The sequence below is a fragment of the Brachycentrus maculatus genome, unplaced genomic scaffold (assembly GCF_059751285.1).
Source record: "Brachycentrus maculatus isolate JH-2025_06_01 unplaced genomic scaffold, ASM5975128v1 h1tg000386l, whole genome shotgun sequence".
Taxonomy (NCBI): Eukaryota; Metazoa; Arthropoda; class Insecta; order Trichoptera; family Brachycentridae; genus Brachycentrus; species Brachycentrus maculatus.
The window spans coordinates 1,243,765-1,267,075 of record NW_028281135.1 but is presented as its reverse complement, the minus strand read 5'-3'; the positions used below and the strand labels follow the sequence as shown (position 1 = coordinate 1,267,075).

Genomic DNA, 23,311 nt, shown 5'->3' with positions numbered 1-23,311 from the left:
TTGAAGAAAAGGTATTGTTTAATTATTTTTTTAATAATAATAAAACCCTTATCTGCACCCCAATGGTGCATAGGGCACTGCTTCATATGAACACAGTGTTATCTTGATCGTTTACACACGAAGGAAAGGTGATCAGCCCTCCGCTTCAGGTACCAGTCCAGGGTAATATTGAATAAATATTACAGTGAAAAAATCACTGATATTTATTTGACCCCCCTGGGAATCGAACCCGGGACCTCCAGAACGGTAGCCGAGCGTGCTGACCATTACACCACAGAGGCGGACTAAAATACTAAATATTTTTCAAATGGAAAAAAAACCTTCAGGTTTTACCTAAAAGGATCTGTTGCACAGTAAAAAGTTCAATAAGTGGCTTGATATTTTTTTTAATACATAGTATTATATTTTTAAACTTGAAAAACGTTCTCCTGAAAAATCAAGTTTTTTGATTTATGACGTTCTTGAAAGGAGTGAGCGATATATATTACATTCAATACAAAATATATAACTTAAAATATTGAATACAATATCATTACAAAAAATAATCCGTCGACATTTCATGCTGACTTGCAAAGGATGTAAAAACGGTCATAAATGAGTATATTGTTTAAAAAAATTGTCTATTACATAACATACTTAATAAAAAATATAAATTTTAAAAGGATGGGTGTTTTTTAACCCTGCGGACCGCTGGCGATGGGATTTGACAATTATGTACATATAGTTAAGACCTTAACAAAGAGACTGGTATATAATATTCTTATAAAAACATTGGATAATTCTTTATTTTCCGCCTTTGAAATGAGGCCGGCGCAGAAGGTAAAAATACCCTTCCCGTCCTTAAGCATCAATCAACCAAACGGGTAGAAATACCATTCCCGTCCGAAGTGCGTTAAATTAAGACACCTTTAATATTGACATCATCCGAAGGGTGAACGATCCAGTGTCTGATAATAATAAATTGTTAAAACAATTATTATTACTTATTGTAACTGCAGACAGTTGGTAGAATTCCATATTGAATTGTTGGGTAATATATCCAAAATAAAACAAGGTTTGTTGGATTGAATTCTACATTTATTTATGTATATCTTAATATCTCGTCCGCCTCCGTCGTGTAATGGTCAGCACTCTCGGCTACCGTTCTGGAGGTCCCGGGTTCGATTCCCAAGGAGGGTTAAATAAATATAAGTGATTTTTTTCACTGTAATATTTATTCAATATTACCCTGGACTGGTACCTGAAGCGGAGGGCTGATCACCTTTCCTTCATGTGTAAACGATCATGATAACACTGCGTTGATATGACGCAGTGCCCTATGCACCATTGGGGTGCAGATAAGGGTTTTATTATTATTATTATTATATCTTAATACATCCATGACACGTTTCGTCTTCTTAGGACATTATCAAACACTGACTAAAAATATTTACAAAATGTCCTTTTATATTAACAATAATTGCTATTATTAGGTCTAGGAGTACATATAATGGTGGATATTTCGGTGGGTAATGTGGATTTCTATGAATGTTAAGATAAGCCTAACAAAGCATTTCTATGAATGTTTATCTTAAAATTCATAGAAATCCACATTAACCTAACAAAGCATTTCTATGAATGCTTATCTTAAAATTCATAGAAATCCACATTAACCTAACAAAGCATTTCTATGAATGCTTATCTTAAAATTCATAGAAATCCACATTAACCTAACAAAGCATTTCTATGAATGCTTATCTTAAAATTCATAGAAATCCACATTAACCTAACAAAGCATTTCTATGAATGCTTATCTTAAAATTCATAGAAATCCACATTACCCACCGAAATACCCACCATTATATGTACTCCTAGGCCTAATAATAGCAATTATTGTTAGTGTATAAGGACATTTTGTAAATATTTTTAGTCAGTCCTAAGAAGACGAAACGCGTCACGTATTAAGATATACATAAATGAATGTAGAATTCAATCCAACAAAAACCTTGTTTTATTTTGGATATATTACCCAACAATTCGATTATTATTACAATTGTTTTGCCTTTCTGATCCTCTCTAGCAAAGGCGTATACGCTGCTGAACAAGCGCTGAAATCACGCGCTGGTGATGGCCAAATCCCGCCAGATCTACGCAAATTCTCACCACCACTTAAATCCTTATTTCCCTCACCGAACAACCTCTCTTCCAGGCTTAAAATATTGCTACCTTTAGAGGGATCATTTTCCTTACTGTCACCGTGTGCAACCTTCTTGAGTATGGGCGAAAACTCGGTCAAATCGTAAGTGACTGTGTCGTTTTTATCACACTCTGTCGGAGCGACGTCGGGCGCATTTTTCAAATCCATTAACTTTTCAAAAGCGTCGTAATCGTCGTCCAAACGGCCAAAGAAATGGCTGATTCTTCTATTAGATTCACCGGCGACATTGACGCAATCCTCTCGGCGTTTCTCTTTGACCGGGGTGGAAAAATTTTGAACAGAAGTGTTGTATTTGTGGAGAAACATGTCAATGTCTATTTCGCCTGGGTTTGTGACGATCCTTTGGACGATATCGGAGAGCTCAGCGTCGCTTATTTCGTCATCCGTAGCGCAGTTGCTCATATTTTTCAAAAGATCCGCTGTCGTATTTTGCGCATTGTCAAAAAGATGTTTTCTTCTCAACAAAACGGGGCTTTTAATTTTGGAACACTTGAGTCGTTGGATGTCCTTATTAAGCGCTACATTTGAGTCGATATTTGGTTTTGTTAAGTAATTGTCAATTTTTTCTTGAGGGGATTTTCGATCGACCTTTTTTCTGGTTTTTCTCGGTTTGGTTTTGAAGCTGGCGTCGGTTGCTCCCTTTCTCTTCCTTCTACTCTTGGCTTTGACGGATAAGTTGGCCATGCTGACTTCTAGATCGCAAATGTCCTTCTTCTTTTTGGCGGCTTTCTTTGGTTTCTCCTTGATGAGAGACTGCTTGAAGTCTTGCACGAGCTGTGGGTAGGCAGCTTCCACCAGATCCTGCCTCTCCACCGTTGTCCACAGATCTTGCATCCCGTTCTCTCCTGTAGAACACACACCAGTGAATATATAAATAGCGTTACCACATCTGCGCATTCCTTTAAGAGCGACCACTAAAATAGTAAAGTGCAAAAAAGATTAAAAAGGAAATCACACCCTTAAATATATCATGGGTGTACTGGCAAAAAAAAACCTACTACTACTACTACTACCATCACGCTGTTTCACCGCAGGGGTAGGCAGAGGATGGAACGACACACTCTTCTTTCCTGACATACACTCTTCGCCTCCTTCACATCAATACATCTAGTCCATGCATGCCCTCTGATTACGCAGACTTTTGACACCACCAGATTTTATGTTCTGATTGATCTGATCGTGCCAAGTCTTTTTCAGTTGTCCTCGTTCTGTTTTCCCTCTCACATTCGCCACATGTTTTCTTAGTCATTCTCTCGTTATCCATTCGCTCCACATGTCCATACCACCTTAAAGAACTCTTCCTAATCTTTTCAATTATTTCTCATTCAGCCTTACATTCCTTTCTTATATCTTCGTTTTTAAAAAAACCTTAACTCGAAAATATGCAATTTTGACTTAATGATGCAGTATTTTAATGTTCTCAGCATTCTATAAACTGGCAAAATACACTAAGTAGTTTGAAATGTCATACATATGTAGTTTTAAAAGTAAATTCAGCTTTAAGTTTAAAAGCGGGTATTTTATTCAGGTTAAAAGCTTTAAATAACAGGGACTATTCAAACAGGGATTTTAGAGTTAACGTTTTTTGCCAGTATACCCACGATATGTTCAGTGGCTGTTGCAGTGTAAGTCTTGGAAAATCAAGAAATAGCTCTTAATAATTTTCTAACAATTTTAAAGATAGTCAGATGGATAGGTACTAAAATTCAGAGGGGAAATGTATAGCTCACCCTCCACTTGGTCATCGGACACCAGCCCTGTGTAGTGTCCCTCCGGGTCGTGCCACACCACCTCCAAGCTTGGCACCCCTGCAAAAATAAAAGCGCATAAACATAAATTGGCTCCATGTTGAGGGTTGGCTACTGCCATGCCATTTTTGATTAAATCCGCAAGCATTCTAAACACACATTTTGCAACACTGGAACCACTCTCACAAGCTCTTAACCCAGTTTACCTTCCATTTTTCTTTGCAATAAAATATAATTCAATTATCAAATAGATAGATTGTTAAAAAAAAACTAACCATAGGGTAGGCAGAGTGAATAGAACCCACACCAATCTGTCTTTGCAAACAATCTTCGCCTCTTCCACGGTCATGCATCTCCTCATACATACCGGCCAATTATTCCGACTCCTGACCTCTTTTAAGTATTTGAAATACTATGTCAAGTTTTCCTCTTCAAACTATAATTTCCAACTATATTCGCCTCATAAATTTGTGTTACCATTCTCTCCTCACTCAGTCATTCCACGTGCCTAAACCATCTCAACACACCTTTCTTAATTTGATAGATAATGCTTATCTCAGACTTGCAATCTTTCCTTATTTCATCGGTACCTGAAGCAGTAATCAATATTTGTTATAGAACCCCTGGGAATCAAACCCAGGACTTCTAACTCCGTAGCCAAATGCGGTGCCCACTACACTATATGCAGGCAGGCAGAATATAAAACATATTGATTTCTATTTCTCTCCCCCTTGTGAAGTGTTTTGGACATGTAATAGTTTAAGAATGGTCGGGTCTCCTCACCCTTGGGGTTCCTCTTCTTCTTGATGGCGCGGGGGTGCAGGAGGCGGGCGCGGGGGGAGGGGAGGGCGGCGGAATACTGCAGCTGCCACCTGGTGACGAGCGGCAGGAACTTCTCCACGCAGTACGCCTCGGTCCAGCACAGCCACTGCTTCATCAGTTTCTGCAAAGTATACCCACATTTCCACACCTTGCACACTAATTATTATAGGTTGAATAGCTTAATATTTGTGGCCCAGCCGTTTCTTTTATCACAAAATCTGCTGAATTTGTATTTAAATCTATTGATATAGATTTAATATATTATATGAAATACATTTCTGAAAGTAATAAATAAAAGAAAGGAAATAGAAAGAAAGATCTTTCTGAAAGAAAGAATTAGATCTCTGAAATAGATTTTACCACATTGTCATCGAGCGGTTTTTTCATCAACCCTGACCCTAATTAGTATACTATTATATATATAAAACCCTTATCCGCACCCAAATGGTGCATAGGGCACTGTCATATAAACGCAGTGTTATCTTGATCGTTTATACATGAAGGGAAGGTGATCAGCCTTCCGCTTCAGGTACCAGTCCATGGTAATTTTGAATAAATATTACAGTGAAAAAATTACTAATATTTATTTTACCCCCCTTGGGAATCAAACTCGGAACCTCCAGAACGGTAGCCGAGCGTGCTGACCATTACACTACGGAGGCGGACAAAATACTATTAGGTTCGTATAATAATCACACCTAACCGCAACCAAGTTCCAATTACAATATTTTTGACGTCTCGCCCTTTACCAAAAGTAAGCAAATAGAATGTTTATAAGCATCTTCCGCACTCTACCAACAGTATGTAAATGACTCGCTCTCTACCACCAGGGTGGAACAAATGATTTCCCGCAAACAGTTGAGAAAAAGTTTGAATTGAAAATAGACAGATGTCACCACAAAGTGACTGCCATACGGCAATGAAAGAAATTGTATTAACACATTGTAGTCGGGCGCTTCGAACAATAGACTCTAGCCTATAGCGGATGTTTTTCGTGATTAGCGCAAAAATATATCGCTTTCTTAAAATTGACACAATTTCTAAACCAAATAATATTTGGGATTGAAATTTTTAAAAGAAATCATATATCGCTCACTCCTTTCAAGAACGTCATAAATCAAAAAACTTAATTTTTCAGGGGAACGTTTTTAAAGTTTAAAAATATAATACAATGTATTAAAAATAAATATCAAGCCACTTATTGAACTTTTTACTGTGCAATAGATGTTTTTAGGTAAAGCCTGAAGGTTTTTTCTCTATTTGAAAAACAATTAGTATATTTAAAAAAATTATTAAACAATACCTTTTCTTCAAAATGCAAAAACAACACTTTCTGCCCTGCAGAGGGTAAATATTAAGTTAAGAATATGCCGCTTTTGCTGGGATATGGTACATTTTCTGGGCATTCCGAAAACATGCACAACTAAAAATTGACGATTTTTGATTTATGACGTTCTTGAAAGGAGTGAGCGATATGACATTTGATCATCAAAAAAAAATTATAATCATAATTTTTAATTAAGTATTCTGTATTTCACAATATTAGAAGCATTGTAAACTCTAAAAAATAGTCTTCCCCTCCGAGGTATCATTCCCTATACAATACTAATATATTCAAATAATAAAATACCAAACAGTAAACAAAACAGTGCGAGCGGTATGAAAAATAGTCCAATACGTGAAATGACTCAAACTAAACTAGAGATCGAGATTGCATAAAAACTCTAGATTTCTGGCGATGCCTTTACAAGCGACACACTAGCCAATCCGGACAAGGCATCTCAAATAACGTCAACAGACTGTCGCCTAGCACCCAGGTAGCAGATTACCCTTGAACACGTTTTATTTTACGGTGATAACAAACCCGTATATTGCCGTTTCCCGCCGATAGCCGACAGTCGACAAAAACGACATTTGCCGTGTCCCGCAGTTGACTGACAGTCCACGAAAAACGGCAAATGCCATGTCCCGAAGACAACGTGTTAATTTACGTTACAGACTGCATGATTTTGCCAGAAACTTCCACATGAAACTGGATATTTTTTGTGAAAAGTAACACTTCAACCAGCCTGGACGCCAAGTCCAATTTTGCCATGCATTATATACCGCATACACAGTATTTTATGAGAGTAATTGTACTTTCGTTACACACTAGTGAAAGGACAATGACTCTCGAGTGATAGTCGACGTCAGGGGGACCCGACATGACACGCACAAAACAAGAAGTGTAATGAATAAAAGAAATTGCAAAATATAAAGAAATAATTACATTTTCATGCATGAATGTATAATTTACGAGTGTAAAGTTTTAGTGCCGCTTTTAAAGCGGGTATAAATATGAGCTGCACTAAATGCTACACGACTCGACTCGTACAGTAAATGACATCAGCGACGATAGATACAGTGAAACCTCTATCTATCGTTTTTAAAGGGACCTATTAAAATAAACTATGAATGCGGGAAAACAATGAATGTGGGATTAAGAGGTCAATACGCAAGTAGATACGACCGAGTAAAGATACCGTCCTCCCAATCTGTATAGCCAATCGTAGGCAAAAATTCTAAGAAGAATACAGGTTTCAGATGCAAATGTATTTATTTAAAAAAAAAATACAAACCTGAATAGAATTTTAAAAAATACTTAAGTTTATTGATCAAAATTTGTTTTTTAACTGTTTTATTTTCGTAAGTCAATAGTATATTTTCGGCTCTGCAAATAGTATTTTTTTCAGCATCGGTTATTGAATGTGCGTTGTAGAAAGTTTTCTTTCAAAGAGTGTGCATGCTTCTGGAAATGCAGGTACAGGAAGCGGCTCCTTTTCATCAATATTGACTTCTCCTGCTATCGGTTACACAAGCTTTCGATAGTTTCTATCCCATACGTTGCCGTTGAATGTAAGAAAGTTGAAAATAATGTTAAAAAAGCAGACAAAATGTATCAAATATGCAGCTTAATTCGATCGATAAATGCGGTGGTAAATGGTGATAGAGAAACGATCGATGCGGTTTAGTTTAGTATGAAATTAAGTCGGGATAGAAGAAATAAACGACACATCCGGGAAAACGATTATTCGAGGAACGATAGATAGAGGTTTCACTGTATTTCAAATGTCGGTTATCTGACTCACGGTGAATCTGATCAGGTCCGGACAGTCCCAGCGAGGGTCGAAGCCGGCCGGGGTGGCCTCCCGAGGGTCCAGGAACTCCCTGAGCAGGGCCGGGTCAGGGAAGGCGGCCGTCCCGGCCAAGGCACGCTGGCGCAGCTGCAGCTCGCTCTTGATATGCAGTCGCCATTCCCTGTACATAAATAACCATCATCAAATTTACATATATACAGAAAAGCTATAAATTATCTGATAAAGGTGTATAGGGCACCACATCAGACTCATATGGTGATTCTTCTTCTTCTAACTCTTATCCGCACCCAATGGTGTATAGGACACTGCATCGCATTGACGCAGTGTTATCTTGATCGTTACTCACATGAAGGCAAGGTGACTCCTGCGCTTCAGGGTCCGGTCCAGGGTAATATTAAATACATAATAGAGTGTAAAAATCACTAATATTTATTTTCACCCCCCCTTGGAATCGAACCCGGGACCTCCAACGCGGTAGCTAAATACGCTAACCATTACACCACGGAGGCGGATATTACTTGATTGCCTTTAATATAAAATAAATAAATAAATATTTTTTTATATAAATTTCGCTTTAGTCTACATTTGATCTGATGATGGAATGATTAGCACTTATATTTATTGATATTATAAATGTATGTATGTATATTCTTCTTCTTCTAAACCTTATCTGCACCCAATGGTGCATAGGGCACTGCATCGTATAGAAGCAGTGTTATCTTGATCGTTGAATACACGAAGGAAAGGTGATCAGCCTTCCGCTTCAGGTACCAGACCAGGGTCAGGATCGTATTAAACAAATATTAGACTGAAAAATCACTGATATTTATTTTGACTCTCTTGAGAATCGAGCCCGGGACCTCCAGTACGGTAGCCTAGCGTGCCGACCAGCACACTACCGAGGCGTGCGTATGTAATGTGCGTATGTAAAATAGTTTATATTATGTAATATAAGCTACCTTAACACACTATCTGCGGGAAGGGTAATTTTACCTTTTCACTCGACTCATCGTAAGTTATATTTACGCATGTAAGTTATATTTACGCATGACTTTTGCGGCATCTTTTGATCTCTTATCAATGTATACAGTACAATTAAATGTTATCACTTCTTTTCAGAGATGTTTATCTCAATCCGCCCGCAGATAGTGTGTTGAAATAATAAAAAATAAAAAATAAAAATGTATATTGAGGGGGCGTTACTTGTAGCCGTTGGAGTTGCAAGAGCTGTGCGTGGCGCACCCCGCGCAGCCGTGCCGCGAGTGGTGGCGGGCGGAGCCCCCGTGCCCGCAGCTGCTGCAGCTGGTCACGTCCTCCACGCGCCGCCGGTACTCCTCGAACTTGGACGGCTCCGCGCTCCACGACACCAGCCTGCAATGAGGAACTGAAGATTGACCAGCGGAATATGTCCCAAGACGTGACTCGATTCCACCTTGACCACTCTCCAACAAGGAGTTCAATGCTTCACAACACTCTCTTGGAGTGATGATAGTAGAGTGGATTCGAACCGAGAAACTCTGACTTAAGAGTCCGCGACACTAACCACAGGACCACAACCCGACACTAATAATAATAATAACAATATTTTTAATTTGATATAAATAGGAGACCTTAGCAATTTTACTTTAAGTCTACATTTGACCTGATGATGGAATGATTATTTTGAAACAGATAGCCATGACGTAGCGTTTTTAAGTGGTATTACACAAAGTGAACGGTGAATGATAAGGAGAGAAATATATATCCCTTGCCGCAAAATTAACAATTCTTTGTGAATTAACATTAAATCAAAATCAACAATTTTGTGAAGTTTTGAGTGTGTAAATGGTGCTATGGTGGTGAAGGGTAGTATTGTTTGCATGCTGTGGTAGTGATTGTCCTGACGAAGAGACGGGTACGTCTCGAAACCGGTAGACGTAAAAATCTCGGTGAGTGGTTATATACTAATTTTATTAACATTTTTGTAAAAAAATAAATAAGTAAAAATGACTAACCACAAATTAAATGCTTTAAATATTAATAATATTGAGAATATAACAATTCTTTTATTATACAAAATCAGTGCTTTTCATTTAGAGATGGCTTTTTAATATTATGTTGATAATTTCCCATTTACATATTTATAATATCATTAATTGATTCGGCAGTCACATTGTGGTAAAATCTATCCATTTTTAATTTATGTTTTACTTAGTAAATATCAATATTTCTGTGTAAGAAATAGTGGTATTTACTAAGTAAAACTTAAAATTAAAATATTTTTAATATTTTGGACGTGAAGAATTTCTTGGTTTGAACCCACTCACGAATTCGAATTTTTTTTAATAAAGAGCCGTTTAGGTTTACAAAAATAATATGGAATTTAAATGTTTGTGTTTATAATAATAACACAAATATTTTTCTAAGAACACAAGCATCATGTATAAGAAGGACTTTTTTTAAATTACCTAATGTCCAAGTGACTCTAGCTACGGCTTATGCAACACCGCTTATCATGACCCTACTCAGGCTTCAACTTTTTAAGTTTTATAGCCTTTGCCTACCCGTGAGTGGATTTACTCTTTATGTATAAAGTTACTATAATTTCATGTGATTCACGAGTGAAAATTCCTGGCAAAAACACTCGCTATGGACGACTGGCCACTACCTGAAATTTTACCGTCCGGCAGTCCGGTTTTGAAAAATTAAAGCGACTACGACAGTTTAGCGTGATCGAATTTACGCGCAACGTGTTCACGCACCGATCCGAAAAAAGATGAACAAAAGCACAAGCCAATCGTCGTTTTAAAACGCTAACTGACGAGCCGGACGGTAAAATTCTGTGTTATTCCGTGTAGTGGACAAACGCCCTATCTCCCTAGAGGCATGAGTAAATGAGGAACTGCCAATCTCTCTGGATCGTTCCGGATATTGTTGCCCGTCTTATGGAGAAAGACTTGTGAAGAAGATGGGCACCAACCTCCGGAAAGATCGAGAGAGGTTGGCAGTTTCTGACTGGATGACTTCAAAGCCCCAGGAGGCAGGAGTCACAGGTAGCGTACCTGCCGATGATGTCGGCATCCGAGTGCTGCATGATGAAGGAGCTGGCCGAGCTGTGGCCCACTCCGTCCACCCCGGTGCCGTTGTAGTCCGATCCACACAGCAGTGCCAGAGCCACCATTTTGTTACGGCCCAAATCTACAACAAAAAAATAATAAATAATAAATTTTATATAAGCACTTCAAAATATTTTATTACTGAAAATATCTATTGTATTCTTGCCAGTACCCTTTATTATAACTTAAAATATAATGTATACCCACACGTAGGCCATGCCTTCGTGTGATGTTTTTTTGTATGTATATTTTATATTTTTTTTGTACTTGTAATTATAATATATTATTACGGGGCTCGGGTATAGGTAATAATAACTCGTAATCAGGATGCAATCGGTTTATTCAACAGGTCGCCATGACAGTACAATGACAAGTGTGTGCAGTCTCCCCTGCCTCAATCTCATAAGGGATAACGTAAACATTCCCCGCGTACACCCCGCCCTGCCCCTAGCGGGCGCACGGGGTCATAGTTCATGTTGCTAGAATTATTGCGCCGTAACAATATTGTGAAATGCAAAAGCATTTACAATAAAGAAATAAATAAAAAAAATTATAAATATGTTATTTTTACCACCTAACAGTCGAATTTCGTGGAGAAAATTCGCCATGCAAGAAATTTTCACCGACAAGTTGAAACAGACTGCCTAAACACCGATCGCGTTAGTCAATAAAAACAAATACAAATTATATATATTTGACTCAGGCAAATGAATACTGAGAAATCGGAATACAATTTACCCGAGCAGCACTCGGGCTCATCATTACAATGCAAACGCCTTACACAACGGGCTAAACTGGGAACTAGTTACAGAAATCAAGTATTTTTTTTAAATGATAACTGAAGGGTTGAAATAATTATTAGAGTAAAAAAACATAATAATAATAATAATAAAACCCTTATCCGCACCCAATGGTGCATAGGGCACTGCGTCATACAGTATCTACTCAATGAATTAGGGCCACCCATTATTTTTTTGAATACTCTGAAATCTTTTGGATTATTATATTTATTTTACATAAATACTTTAAGTTTTCTATTGACATCTAATATCATGTATATTACCTTCAATAATATGTAAAATATACCTGGATTATTTAAGCCTTTACAAAATTTAAAACCCTTTTTCTGAGAAAGGTCCCTAATTAGCACAGGTAGACAGATAGTTGAAAGTTCAAAAATTAGTCCTATCTTATTTATTAGTGAAGTTTCTTGAGTTCTGGTTATTGTTTTGTTCAGAGAGGTTATATAGTTATCGTGTCTTGTGAAAAAAACTTAATTTTTAATTTTAGTTCATAAAGTATAATTTTTTTTGTAAACACAAGTGTTTTTTTTGAAAAAGACAAAATGGGAAAAAGTAAAGACATTTCTGAGGAAAAAAAGTCTAGTGTTATAGTGCTACTGAAATTAGGAATACTATCTAATAGAGAAATTTCAAAAAAAGAAAACGTTTCTCATCAAACAGTGGACAGAATTTCAAAATCAATAAAAAATCAGTCACCCGCCTCCAGCAATCGGCGAAAGAACTGTCGTAGGATTAGAAAATCAACACCGAGGACTGATCGAAAAATCGTTCAAAGTGCGTTAAAAAACCGTAGTGCATCAGTTAAAACATTAAAAATAAAATTGGAAGAAGAGGGTATAAATATATCGGTATCAACACTGAGGCGACGTCTTTACGAAGTAAATCTGAAATGCAGGCGCCCTGTAAAAGTACCAAAATTGACACCACGAATGAAAGCGGATAGATTAAAATGGGCCAGGCTACATCGAAATTACTCGGTAGATGATTGGAAAAAGGTATTTATTTAAATTGAATTTTCAACATATCATTTTAGTAAATAAACTTATATATTTGAATTAAACTTAAATTTTCATTATTTTTCAGGTCATCTTTAGTGATGAGTGCCGGTTAGAAGCCGTGACAGAGAGCCGTCGATTCGTCAGGAGAGCACCAATGGAACGTTACAATGAGGCCTGTGTGGTAAAAGTTATCAAACACCCCCCTGCAACAATGATATGGTCATGTATTATTAACAATTTACCTGGGCCGTTGTTTTTCGTGGAAGGAACAATGAACCAAAATTCCTATAAGCAGGTCCTCGAACGAATTTTATTGCCCTTCTACCATACACTCGACCCAACAGAAGGTCCATACACCTTCATGCAGGATGGGGCACCTTGCCACCGGGCTAAATCAATAATAAAAATTTTGTCTAACAAAAATCTGCCTTTGCTCCCCTGGCCTGGAAATTCTCCGGACCTTAATCCTATAGAAAACGTATGGAGCATGTTAAAAAATAAGGTTTACTCATTTCCAAATCCGACAGTAGACTGTCAAAAAAAAAATATTCAAAAAAATTGGTCAGAAGACGAAGAAATAAAAAACATAATAAAACAGTGCATTTTAAGTATGCCAAAAAGAATTGAGGCAGTTATTTCTGCCAAAGGTGGAAATACTAAATACTAACTATATTTATATGAAAATATATGCATAATTTAAGCGTAATAAAGTGTTCATGTGTAAATAAAATTCAATGTTGTTTTATTTAAGGTTTTCTCTGAGTTATTCCTGTTTGAATTGAGAAATTGCGTGAAATTCTGCGTGGCCCTAATTCATTGAGTAGATACTGTATAAACGCAGTGTTATCTTGATCGTTTACACATGAAGGAAAGGTGATCAGCCTTCCGCTTCAGGTACCAGTCCAGTGTAATATTGAATAAATATTACAGTGAAAAAATCACTTATATTTATTTTACCCCCCTTGGGAATCGAACCCAGGACCTCCAGAACGGTAGCCGAGCGTGCTGACCATTACACTACGGAGGCGGACAAAAAACACAGTAAATTATTATTCTCAATATTATTAATATATTTTATTTATTGATTTGGCGTTTAATTTGTAGAACTCCATTTTAATTTATGTATTAATTTTAAATCAAACACAGATTTTTTGAGTCTACTAAGTTGTATTTTATTAACAAAAACACATAAATATAAGGGTACATTCCTACATCCCCCATTAGCTACAGTTGTCTCCCATAAATTATTGCTGCACGTGTTAAAACTGTCACTTAGAATTGTATAGCTACATAAGGACCGTAGTCCATTTGATCTTCACATTCGTTTGATAATGCCCTAACAAGGCGAAACAATTGTCATAATATAATTTTTTATGTGTTTTTGTTAATAAAATACAACTTAGTAGACTCAAAAAATCTATGTTTGATTTAAAATTAATACATAAATATTATTAATATTTAAAGCATTTACTTTGTGGTTAGTCATTTTTACTTTTTTTTTAAATGTTAATAATATTAGTATATAACGGTGAGTGGTTATATACTAATATTATTTAAAAAAATTGTAAAAAAATAAATAAGTAAATTATTATAATCATACCCGTAGATGGGTGCATCTGTAGCTTCCGAAACTAGTCGTAGTTCAACAAACAACAACAAAAACCCTTATCCGCACCCAATGGTGCATAGGGCACTGCATCATATAAACGAAGTGTTATCTTGGTCGTTAACACACGAAGGAAAGGTGATCAGCCTTCCGCTTCAGGTACCAGTCCAGGGTAATTAATACTGAATAAATATTAGAGTGAACAAATCACTTATATTTATTTGACCCCCCGTGGGAATCGAATCCGGGAACTAGCGAACGGTAGCCAAGCGTGCTGACCATTACACTACGGAGGCAGTCGTTGTCACATTGTTTGATTTACAATTTTAAGAAGTTTTTTTTAAAATTCTTTTGCATTATACAAACATGACATAAATTCAAATACATACGAAAAAAATATGAATAAAATATAAATACAAAAAAAGATCCCACAAAGGCATGGCCTGTGTGTGGGTAAACAATATAATTTAGGTCATAGTAAAGGACACTGGCAAGAATACAATAGGTATTATAAGTAGAACTAGAATAATAGTGTTAATATAAAATACAAAAAAATACTTATGTTCAATTGCGTATGGTAGAATTTAGATTAGACAGTAGCCGAAGCTTGTGTCAAATGATAAATCTGAATAGTTTCACTTACCTACGGACTTCTGTATCCGGGCGAGGTCGTACACGTCCACCGTGCCGACCCCGGAGCCGGACACGGTGAAGTTGCGGTACAGGCGCGTGGCCCCGTACACGAAGCAGTCAGAGTCCTGCGATATCACGGCGCTCACCGCCTGCCATGAAGATAAGAATATACAAATTACAAAACAGGAACAAACACATAAAAGTTCTGAAAGTAAAATGAAAATATACAAAACACGTGTTCGACCAATAGCCACATATGGGATTGAGGCAAGAGCAGATACTTTCAGAACAAAATCTCGACTTCGAACCTCCGAGATGAAGACTCTCCGATCCATAACCGGAAACACATTGCGAGACCGAGTAAGGGCGTTTGTCCACTACGGAATTTCACCGCCCGGCAGCCAGGTTTAGAAAAATGAAAACGACTACGACAGTTTAGCGTGATCGAATTTGCACCGATCCGACGAAATCCCAATCCAAGCCAATCATCCTTTCAAAACGCTAACTGACGTGCCGGACGGTAAAATTCCGTGTAATTCCGGGTAGTGGACAAGCGCCCTAAGGAACACCGACATCCGGAGCATATGTAAGACGGAGGATATCGTGAGGTGGGGACGACAACGAAGGCGATACTGGAAGGAACATATAAACGGAATGTCAGAAGACAAAATTCCACGTATAGCCCTCCAAGGCAACCCTGAAGGACGCAGACCCCCAGGCAGACCTCCGAAAAGATGGAAAGACAGCTGGGAGTTGACATCCCAAGAGCGACATGCGGAGGCAAAAATAGATCCCTAGGATCTACAAAAAGAAGTAGAAGAAATTACAACACCTATGAGCACTATATTCTTCTTCTAACCCTTATCCGTACCCAATGGTGCATAGGGCACTGCGTCATATAGAATCAGTGCTATCTTGATTGTTAAATAAACAAAGGAATGGTGATCAGCCTTCCGCTTCAGGCACCAGTCCAGGGTCATATTAAATAAATATTAGACTGAAAAATCACTAATATTTATTTTGCCCCTCTTGGGAATCAAACCCACGACCTCCAGCATGGTAGCCTAGCGCGCTAACCACTACACTATGGAGGCGGACAATGTGCACCATACAGCATCTTGGAAATGGAATTGGCATATATGTATTTCTAATATGTTGTATTCTACAGGTATGCCAAATACTTGAAAGTGGTCTGGTTAGGAGTCGTAATAATCGGCGGGTATGTATGAGGAGATGCATGAATGTGGAAGAGGTGAAGAATGTTTGCAAAGACAGAGTGGTGTGGCGTTCTATTCTCTCTGCCTACCCCTGCGTCGAATCGGCGTGATGGTTAGTTAGTTGTAACCCACAATCCTCGTGGGTATATAATATTTTAGCACGTGTCGGTAAACACCCTTTTCGCCAAGAGCAATGCTAAATATTGCGTGTGTTGCTGTTAATTTCAGCAGATGACGCTGCCATTGCGGTAAAAATAACTGTTTTTCAAAAAAGTATGTTTTTACCATTCACAGGTAAAGACACCTGTCGCAGGAGTTTACCTGTGAATCGAATCCGGGGCATCCAGCACCGTAGCTAAACGCACTAACCATTACACTATAAAGGCGGGCATCAGCCTTACTAATTAATAACATCCGGACCGTAATAATAATAGCCATACTAACCTAACCTAACCTCCCAACACAGATTAAAATAAAAGAACTTCATCATCTTTTTATCTTCTCATCTCTCATCTTTTTATCATCTTCTAATCTCTCATCTTTTTATCATCTTTTCATCTCTCATCTTTTTATCATCTTCTCATCTCTCATCTTTTTATCATCTTCTCATCACTCATCTTTTTATCATCTTCTCATCTGTCATCTTTTTATCATCTTCTCATCTCTCATCTTTTTATCATCTTCTAATCTCTCATCTTCTAATCTCTCATCTTTTAATCTCTCATCTTTTTATCATCTTCTCATTTCTCATCTATTTATCATCTTCTCATCTCTCATCTTTTTATCATCTTCTCATCTCTCATCTTTTTATCATCTTCTAATCTCTCATCTTCTAATCTCTCATCTTTTTATCATCTTCTCATCTCTTATCTTTTTATCATCTTCTCATCTCTTATCGTTTTATCATCTTCTCATTATCTCTCTTCTCTATCTCTTTTAAGAAGAAACAAAAATCCATTTAACGATCTATAAACCTTGCATATAATAAGCAAGGTAAATAATAAATTCAACTCCCATCTAAAATAACACCTAACCTAACCATTACACTATAAAGGCGGACATCAGCCATACTTATACCTGACATAACCTAATCATTTCATGGCTTTTTTGTCCGCTACCATGGTGTAGTGTGGCGTAAACTGCAGTTTCTAAGATGTCGGGGGATTTCGGAGACATTTTTTTATAATTCTTAAATTTTTTTACGTTGTTTCACAACTTAGTTCCAAAAAAAAATTGCTTTGCAAGAGCAGATCTGTCAGGAAGCCTAGATGCTTCTGTATCAGATCTGGGCATGCGGTGGGACAGATTTCAATAAAATTCTTTCATCGGAACAAAGTACCTACCCCCGTAGCGTTGAGGTGTGCACACATGGCTTCGGCCTCACCGACGCCCGTGACGCACTTCAGGCCCATGCTGGACAGCAGCTTCGCGCACTGGAAACACCATACAAGTCAAAATCGTAAAAAGTCAAATTGTGTATAAACAAGTACATATAAAGCGATCGCTTAAAACATTGTCATTGGGCGGTTTTTTTATCAACCCTGACCCTAACTAGTATACTAATTAGAGTTGTATACTAATCACATAATAAATCCCTTACCGCACCCCAATGGTGCATAGGGCACTGCTTCATATAAACGCAGTGTTATCTCGATCGTTTACACATGAAGGAAAGGTGATCAGCCCTCCACTTCAGGTACCAGTCCAGTGTAATATTGAATAAATATTAGAGTGAAAAAATCACATATTTATTAAACCCCTCTGGGAATCGAACCCGGGACCTCCAGAACGGTAGCCGAGCGTGCTGACCATCACACTACGGAGGCGGACACTAATCACAAGTAACCGCAAACCTAATTCCCATCTGACTGAGTGTCTCTTGCGCTTTATCAAAAGTAAGCAAATAGAATGCTTTTATATTTTAACGATAAAATAGTCTTAAACAAAAATTGTCATGAACATATTACTAGAAATAAGGATAAAATAAGACTGCCATTTATGAAAAAAACAGAGTCGCAAAATTGTTTAATGTATGACGAGATGCCTGAATGTATGAAGAATGAAAAGAGTCGGAATGAATTTAAAATAAATGTTTTGTTTACTGCAAGGAATAAAAATATTTTAATATGGATGTAGTAATTCAAGTATATATAATAATTTACATTACTTGTAATATGTATAGGCTAACTTAAAAAATAATAAAAAAAATTTAAAAAATTAAAAAAGCGTCTCCCGCTCTCTACCAACAGTATGTCTTCCTTCTGTGGTCTCAATCTTACGGATTGGTTTTCAGAAAGCAACAAATGACATCTCCTCCCCTATTCTGGTCATATGGCACCCTCTTCAGCACCTCACACATTGAACAGCCCATGTCCTTGTACAAGTCGCAAATATTTACGCGGCGTGGGCGTCCTCCCTCAATATGTAAAACATGCTTTTAAGTGTTTCCCGCCAACAATGTGTTAAACCAGCCTACAACGGGTTGTAAGCCCTGTAAATACCCAGACTTCCATGTTCTCGAGATATCGAGATACATAAATGTTTAATATTACGTTGTTTTTAAAGGAGAGATAGAAAAAAAGGTGTTCACGAACATGAGCGAGGACGGTGGCGAACCTCTTCCTGGAGGTGTCCTGCCCCTTGCCCCCCGGGCGCGCCCCCCTGCGGCCGCGCGCCGCCGCCTGCAGGTCCGCGCGCGCTGCCATGGTGGCCCCCTTGAGCGCGGGCGCCGCCCCCTCCAGCACGAACACGGGGGTCACGTCGTACAGCAGCAGGTAGCTCGTGCGGAAATACAGGTTCCTGTAAAAGGGTCAACATCGTGGAAATAGATCTTTTCTAGAACATGTCAGACCTCGGCTCTTAATGCATGTTTGTTCTGCAATCCCTAGTGCACGTTGGTCCTCGGGTCGCCCAAAATCCCATGTGATAAACATTGTGTGTAGCTGTAAGTGTGTGAATAGTGGTGACAGGTAGTACTGTTTGCATTCTGTTGTAGTGATTGCCCTGACGAAGAGACGGGTACGTCTCCAAACCGGTAGATATAAAAATCTCAGTTAGTGGTGATATACTAATATAACTAACTTTTTTTTTTTTAAATATAAAAGATCTTTTCTTCTTCTTGATATAGGCCTTGTGGCTTGAGTTTAAGAGGGATTAGTCTCCTGCGACATTGATTCCCAGCTGTCAATCCATCTTTAATTTAATTACTTTGTGATAAAAATCTATTATGATTTGTGTTTCGATGAATTCCGCATCATTTTTAAACACCATAAACGGTGTTTAAATAAGATATAAATCATCATACGTTTTAGTATACAACCACGATACACGATTTACCCACAACGAAGGTTTGATAGTCCCAAGAATTAATAATAAATATCGTTCAAATATTTTCAATGTGTTGCCGACGGAGGTTAGAGGTCAAAATAAAATATGGAACAAAGGCAAAATAAAGGAATGGGTAAATGATCAAGAGTTAATTCAATAAAAATTGTAAAATAGTTTCAATTTTTTTTTCTTCTTTGAGTGTATATGACGGAGGTTCGAGGTCAAAATAAAATATGGAACAAAGGCAAAATAAAGGAATGGGTAAATGATCAAGAGTTAATTCAATAAAAATTGTAAAATAGTTTCAATTTTTTTTTCTTCTTTGAGTGTATATGACGGAGGTTCGAGGTCAAAATAAAATATGGAACAAAGGCAAAATAAAGGAATGGGTAAATGATCAAGAGTTAATTCAATAAAAATTGTAAAATAGTTTCAATTTTTTTTTCTTCTTTGAGTGTATATGACGGAGGTTCGAGGTCAAAATAAAATATGGAACAAAGGCAAAATAAAGGAATGGGTAAATGATCAAGAGTTAATTCAATAAAAATTGTAAAATAGTTTCAATTTTTTTTTCTTCTTTGAGTGTATATGACGGAGGTTCGAGGTCAAAATAAAATATGGAACAAAGGCAAAATAAAGGAATGGGTAAATGATCAAGAGTTAATTCTATAAAAATTGTAAAATTGTTTTTTTTTCTATTTTGTGTGTATATTAGATAGATAAAAATTAAAATTAAAATTCATGTAAAAAGAACTCCACCGACAAGACACAAGGTGGTGGTGGTTCTCTGGAACAAATATATTTTTTTTTTTTAAAATTAAAAAACGTATACAGTTTATGTTAAAATAAAAATAAATTAAATCGAAAAATTTTGCACAACCCTGAATATTTTAATTTTTAATTTACTTTTTTAATTTTTTTTTTATTTTAATTTACTTATGTAAAACGAACGAGAGGGATATCTAAACACAAGTATCTACTTTATTAGAGAGGTAGAAACGTTATATATTGAAATGTATTTTATATTTACCAACTATTTTGTTTTATTTAAATAAATAAAAAATTAAAAAAATAAAATATCTAACATAGTGTCCAAAATGTATCTGATACTTTTATAAATCATGACGTCAGATCTGGTATTTCTCCCTAGAGTGCCGAAAGCCGATATATCTGATTTTGGTAACCAAAGGGTACCACAAGTCCGCTGATAACCCATGTCCGATGATCGTGGTATACTCGTTACATTGTTACGCGACTCACCTGAGATAGAGGCGAGGCTGAGCGTAATAGTCCGTCACATTCTGACTATCGCACACCCAACCCGACAGGTCCACGGCAACTGTCTCACCGCGAATCTAGAAACACATCCACAAATTAATTTACAACTAGCTGTATTCGGCCACTCATCGTTGTGGCTCAGTCAGGTAAGATAGAAAAGACATTCATATACAGCACACATTTCTAATATGTTTAAACACACAATGTTTAGTTATCGTGTCGGGTTGTGGTCCTGTGGTTAGTGTCGCGGACTCTTGAGTCAGAGTTTCTCGGTTCGAATCCACTCTACCACAATTTGACATCTATTTCTAACAATGAGCCGCTTAGGCTCACAGAAATAGTATGATATTGAAGTATTTTTGTGAATAAAAAAAATCTTTTTTAATAAAAACAATAAAACAATTTATGGACACACAATATCTACATTTTTGACATCTCAACATAGATGAAGAAGAATATGGAAGTCTGGGGATTTACAGGGCGTAGGACCTGTCATAGGCACGTTTAGTGATCACTTTACACACATGTAACATTCACTAATTGTACCCATGATTTTTTAATTTTTTTTTTATTAAGCCTCCACTTGTTTACGAGTGATAATTTGATTGACAACCACACTACTAAAATTTTTGGAACTCCTAGATATATTGATCAATCTCGTGACGCAGTACATGTGAGTTCACAAAAGCCATCTATGTTGGAATGAGGAAATCTTTTATTAAGCAGAGACTCTTTATTTGTGTATGCAAGGTCCGAATGATGAAATAAGGAAAGAATGCAAGGCTGAGATAAGCATTATCGATAAAATTAAGAAAGGTGTGTTGAGATGGTTTGGACATGTGGAACGTATGAGTGAAGAAAGAACGGTCAAACAAATTTATGAGGCGAATGTAGTTGGAAAAAGAAGCAGAGGACGACCGAGGAAAACTTGGCACAATCAGGTATGTCAAACACTTGAAAGCGGCCGGGTCAGGAGTCGTAATAATCGTCGGGTATGTATGAGGAGATGCATGAATGTAGAAGAGGCGAAGAATGTTTACAGAGACAGAGTGGAAGTGGCGTGATGGTTAGTTAGTTTTTAGGTCCGAATCCTGGATTATATTCACATACTTATGTTGTGATCACTCAACCAGCCTATAACCGGTGGTAAGCCCCATAGATGCCCAAACATCCATATTCTTCTTCATCTTTGTTCAGATGTCAAAAGTGTAAAACGACACGGCCATCTTTGTCTAACCCAATGGTAACAATAGTCAGCTCATCAAAAGCCTCCATCGAAAGGTAACAACCTAACCTAACCAAAATTTGTTGAGATAATATGAAATAAAATTAAGGCCTGCAAGAAGCAAACGATACTTTCAATGGCATTTATCTGTGATCAAAACGACATTTTTATAAAAGACGGGAAAGATTTTTAAGAAAGGGGCGCTAGATTCAGGCGCAATCTAACCTCATAAAGCGGTTTCCTATCGCAGAAAGGAGCCAAAATGGTCCACAATCCTTTGACTCCCATTATTTAAGCCAAAGATCATAACTCCACACAATAAAACATAATGATGCTTATTATAAGGTATATATAAATATAGAAGGCCGTATTTTTAAAAGATATAGTATATACACATTTCCTAATAGCCTTTTCATTTAAAATACTGATTGAAAGGAATTTTTCGACTTATTTTGAATGTTTGAATTTTGAATTGAAGTGAAAACGTCAGAAAATTTATTTGCTTGCCAGAGAAAAAAATCACTAAGTACTTACCGGTTTTTTTTCCACATTTTAGGTAGTAACCGAAATTAGAAACAAAAGTATTTTTATCAATAGAAATTACAATGCCTTTTTGGTACACACATTAAGAAAATTACCAATTAATACTTACACAAAGTTGACTGGCCAATAATTGTATACGTAAACGCCTGCACCAATGGACTTACACACATTAGCTTATTTAACTTATATTCACCCTACTTTTGTTGTAAATTATTAATCAAATACCAACACAATTGGTCAAGAACAACAAATAAAATAATAAAAAAATATAAACTTTTTGTTACACAATGTTATGACATCATTTGCTAAAAATCATCCCCCTAATTTTATGAATCACACAACTTTTACTTTACGTGATCTTATATATTTAGTTTGGTTAGTGTGAGCTTTTTGTGAGTATATATGGGTATCCGTTACCAGAAATACACGAGTGACTCAATATTATGATGAAACATGTATCCATGTTTTACGTTATCCATCTTTACGGAACCTGCCAGCCAAATGCCAGGCCGTAAAACTTAGAATGCTGTCTTCCATCTTTTTTAAAAGGTAACGTAACGTAGTTCGCGGCGAGCATCCGTCTTCGGATGGAGCACTCGGAACGCTTTACTGACTATACGAATGCTCGCATCGTAATGTTACGACGAAATGACTCCGGTCAGCCCCCACCACATAGACATAA

At 37.1% G+C, this 23,311-nt stretch overlaps 1 protein-coding gene across 1 annotated transcript; it reads right to left on the bottom strand.

Annotated features, from left to right (window-relative positions):
• Positions 1-1,894: 1,894 nt before the first annotated feature.
• Positions 1,895-22,565, bottom strand: Gen (XPG-like endonuclease). Its single transcript, XM_088270457.1, has 11 exons — positions 22,312-22,565; positions 20,844-20,938; positions 18,851-19,055; positions 17,600-17,689; positions 15,050-15,188; positions 10,946-11,081; positions 9,108-9,275; positions 7,896-8,064; positions 4,729-4,888; positions 3,928-4,005; positions 1,895-3,042 (listed from the first exon to the last, which is right to left on the bottom strand). Exons 1-11 carry the CDS (start codon positions 22,372-22,374, stop codon positions 2,027-2,029), a joined length of 2,319 nt encoding a protein of 772 aa, XP_088126583.1. The 5' UTR covers positions 22,375-22,565; the 3' UTR covers positions 1,895-2,026.
• Between the last annotated feature and the right edge of the window lie 746 nt (positions 22,566-23,311).